Below are 4,157 nucleotides of genomic sequence, written 5' to 3' on the forward strand. Positions count from 1 at the left end.
ATTTTCTTGCGTTCTGTTTTTCTAGAACTGTCTTTGTTTTGCCTTTGGTTTTGATTTCAGTTTCCATATCTCTTTAATTAAGGTAGAAGTTACATCCCATAAAATGTGCAAATGTGAAGTTTATAGCCTGATTCGATTTTGCAGACATACACACCTTGTTTAATCACAACTCAGATTAAGATGTAGAACATTCTTAGCATTCCAATTTTTTTTTTTCTATGCTCTGAGTAAAAGTAGTTTCCCCAGAGGTAGGCATGAAGTCTGACCTCTGGACTTAGTTAGGATAAAAATGGTAACTTCTTTTTCTTTTTTAAAATCTGTAGCAAAAGAGTCCTACATTGAGATCTATTTCATGCCCATCTCTTGCGAGTTGACACTGTGTCTGTTAGTGTCCTCTGGGTTGTTGTGCAAAGTAGTAGCTTGTTTTTATTGCTTTATATTGTTTTATGGTATGACATCACCATGATGTCTCTGTTACAGCTCTGACGGTCAATTGGCGTTGTTTGCACTTCGAAGTATTTGTAAATACTGCTTCTGTGGGTATTGTTTGTGACTTGGGAGGACATAGTGCAAGTCTTTGTTGTGTACGTTTAAAAATAGAGCTGCTGTGTCATTGTGTGTCTGTATTCTTAAATTCACTGACGTGGTGGGATAACATCCTTTATAGATACAGTGTCCTGCACCTGGCCATCTGAGCCCCACATCTCCAGCAGGGGATATGTATTTATGAATATATATGTGTATATATATTCATTCTGGACCATGTATATGGGATCTCACTGTGGCTTTAACTCATGTTTCTATGGTGATCTATAATGTTTAGCAATGGTCCATGTGCTTATTTGTACATTGTGAGTGTCTGTGATGCCTTTGGCCTAGTGGAAAAGCTGGATGGCGACTCTGTCTCTTGGCGTTTTGTAGGAGATTCTGAACAGAAGGCCTTTGCTAGATCCTGTATCAGTTACTTTTTTCAGAAGACCTGACAAAATCTGGGTTAGGAATGCGAGGTTTATATTGTCTCACAGGTCATGGTTATAGTTCACCATGGTAGGGAACTCATGGCTGCAGGAGCGTGAGGCAGCTGGCACATCTCACTTATAGTCATGGATGCTCATGCTAGACTGACTAGGTATGTACCCACCATGCTTATCTGAGTCTTTCCACCTTAACTAACTATACCTGGAAATTCATAGACCTGCCTGGACGTTTGTCTCCTGGCTGATTCTAGATCTATCTATTTTACAAACAGCACTGTGCTAGTTGATTCTTGTTTTGTTTTGTTTGAGACAGGGTCTTTCTGTTATAGATTCCTGGGGCCCATGTCATGGTCCCCCACTGAGGGAAGGGCAGGGCAGGCTATCAAGGCAGAAATCCGGAGGTGAGCACTCAAGCAGAGATTATGGAGGAATGCTATGTACCAGTTTGCTCTCCGTGGCTTTCTCAGCCCAGGACCACCTGCCCAGAGGTGGAACAACCCACAGTGGGAAGGACACCCCTTCCCCTCATCGTCAGCCATTAAAAAGGAAAAAAAAAAAAAGCCACATAGGCTTGCTTACAGCCAATCTGATGGAGGCATTTTTCTCACGAGGTTCTCTTTTCCCAAATGACACTAGATTGTGTCAATTTGACCAGAAGAAACCCAACTGCCGCTGGTAGTAAGCATCATCAATATATACATCACAAATCTCCTCATCTCCTGTGGTGCCTTCTTCCTGGGCATCTTGCTTTGATGCAGGGAAGCCACTCCTTCTGATGAAGTCCAGTTGTCAATCTTTAATTTATGACTTGTTTTAATGACCTGTCTAAGAAGTGTGTACTACTCCTAAGCCATAAGACATTATTCTGTCTCGGTGAGGAAGCATTGCTGTTTTATCTTTTAGTTAGCTTTGAGGCCCATTTGAAATTAATTTTTCATAAGGCATGTAGTCCATTTTCCCATGTGATTGTCCAGCTGATATAATTTGTTGAAAATGACAGCCTTTTCCATTGTACTTCAGTCACATTTCTGTCATAGGCCAAGTGATCACATATATGCGTATCTGATACACAGATACAGTGCCCTATTCTGTTCTGTACTGGCAGCCATCTGTCCCTTGAGCAACAGAGTCTATATTAAGTACATAACTTTATAATAAGCCTTGATTAATTGATTTATATTGATTTTTAATTAATTTATTCAATTATATTAATACCATGAAAGTGGTTACTGGAATCTATTGATGTTTACACTGTAGCTACAGACCATTTGAAACACATGCACACACACAAGCATATACATGTCTATATATTTGAGCTGACAATGTCTCCCATTTATTATTTCTTGATTGATCAATGGATTGATTGGTTTTTGAAGCAGCCTTGCTATGTAGCCCAGAATTATACTCAGTCTCTAGATCCCAAGTTTTGGGATTTCAAGAATGTGTGACTAAACCTGACAGGTCTCCCAATTTGTGAAGATACTTATGCCTCTTGTGACTAAACTCTTCTATAATTTCTCTTAGTAACATATTTTTATGCAGAGTTCTAGTGTATTCTAAATTTTATGTTAAAGTATTTGATGGGGTCATATTGTGTATTTTAGGATAGCTTCAAACTCACCATATAAATGAGGGTGACCTTGGACCTTGGGCCTCTGACCTCTGACCTCCTACCTTTCCCTCTCAAGTGCTAGGATTGTAGACATGCAGCCCAACACCTGGTTTAATACTTTAATTTTTTTTTTCTCTCAATTTTCCTTAATTTTATTAAATCATCGCTGGGAAATTCAACAGTGGGGAAATAACATAATTATGCTAGAGTTGAGTAAATGTGGCAAAACAGCCCCATCTGGGCCCGCTGTAGGCTTGAGTTACAAGATACTGGTCCCTTTAGTTATAGTAACAAAAGCAGTCATTAAATTCTTGAGACTTAGACATCTCCTGTAAATAATCAGATTTGCTACAATGGGAGCGAGTCCAGGTGACATACCACTAGGGTAAAAACAGTGCTAGCCTTCAACAGGAAGTTCATGCAAAAAAAAAAAAAATTTTTTTTTTTAAGGCAGGGTCTCGCTTTGTAGTGCTGGCTGGCCTGGAACTTGCTATGTAGACCAGGCTGCCTCCCGAGTGCTGGAATAAAAGGCGACCACTACCTTGACAGTTCAGGTGAATCTTTAAGTGACACACTTGCACTGAATCATCACTATAGTCATGGTGTGGTCACACGTCATTCTCTTCTTGATTTGAATGCCTGTCAGTCCTTACCAGCAGTAGCAGCCACTGCTTGGTAAAACTTCGCCACGAAATCTGGCTCACTGACCTCCAGCTGCCTGACAAATTCATTGCGCTCCTGCTCAGCCCAACCTCGAAACCACTGATCCCAAAGACGTAGCTGACACTCAAAGATACACGGTGGTCGATTTGCTGCAGACATACTGAGCTGCTCCAGAGCATCCAGCAGTGGCTGTAGCTTTCCCGGCACTGCCTTAGCTACCAGGTCCTGTAGAAAACGTTCCCTCTGGGGACCTGACCAACTGGCAAACCAGTGAAGAATACACTTCATCTCCTGGGAAGTGATGTAAGACATTGGAGGAGGGGAAGAGCTGGCAATGTCATCAGGCACTGAAGGTAACACAGAAGGGAAGCAAGGTGGCCCTGATGTGGAAGACGATTCCAGTGACATCCTCCCTTTTCCCCTTGGAAGACGCCCAGAGATCACAAGAGTCCTTCAGCTCCTGCTCCAACTCTCCGAGTCTCTTCCATGTTTCCTCATACTTTAATTTTTATTGCTTATTTAAGCTTGACTTTCATAGGATATCTTGCTGCATACAAAATTTGAGTGTGACCATTCCTTTCTCCTCAGTGAAGATTCTATTCCATTTTTCTGGTTTTCCTTTCTTCTAGGATGTCAGCTGTCTGTCTGTCAGAAGTCAGTTGTCTTTTTGTCTTGTTTTTCTCCCCACTCCTTGAAGGATCCTGCACCATTTTTCGTTCTACTATTTTTTTTTTTCTCCTTGAATTTTGTTATAATGATTTTACTGTCATGGACCCTGATGTGATTTTTTTTTTTTATTCTACTATTCTTTGATTCATAGCATTTCTTGAACCTTGGTTTGAATATAATTTTTTGGCTTTTGAGAATTCTTGGCTAATTGTCTGTTTAAATATTACCTCTGATTT

General features: G+C 40.6%; 1 protein-coding gene across 1 annotated transcript; it reads right to left on the reverse strand.

The window, feature by feature from the left end:
• Positions 1-2,729: 2,729 nt before the first annotated feature.
• Positions 2,730-3,741, reverse strand: LOC147002843 (uncharacterized protein C14orf119 homolog). The gene has a single exon (XM_085842509.1). The coding sequence runs from the start codon at positions 3,658-3,660 to the stop codon at positions 3,232-3,234; it is 429 nt and encodes a 142-aa protein (XP_085698635.1). The 5' UTR covers positions 3,661-3,741; the 3' UTR covers positions 2,730-3,231.
• Between the last annotated feature and the right edge of the window lie 416 nt (positions 3,742-4,157).

The sequence above is a fragment of the Mus caroli genome, unplaced genomic scaffold (genome assembly GCF_978045245.1).
Source record: "Mus caroli unplaced genomic scaffold, Mus_caroli_1 scaffold_8, whole genome shotgun sequence".
Lineage (NCBI taxonomy): Eukaryota > Metazoa > Chordata > Mammalia > Rodentia > Muridae > Mus > Mus caroli.

What these genes read in the sequence shown, in the direction of transcription:
- LOC147002843 (XM_085842509.1), bottom strand. Translation starts at nt 3,660, where the DNA reads ATGTCACTGGAATCGTCTTCCACATCAGGGCCACCTTGCTTCCCTTCT.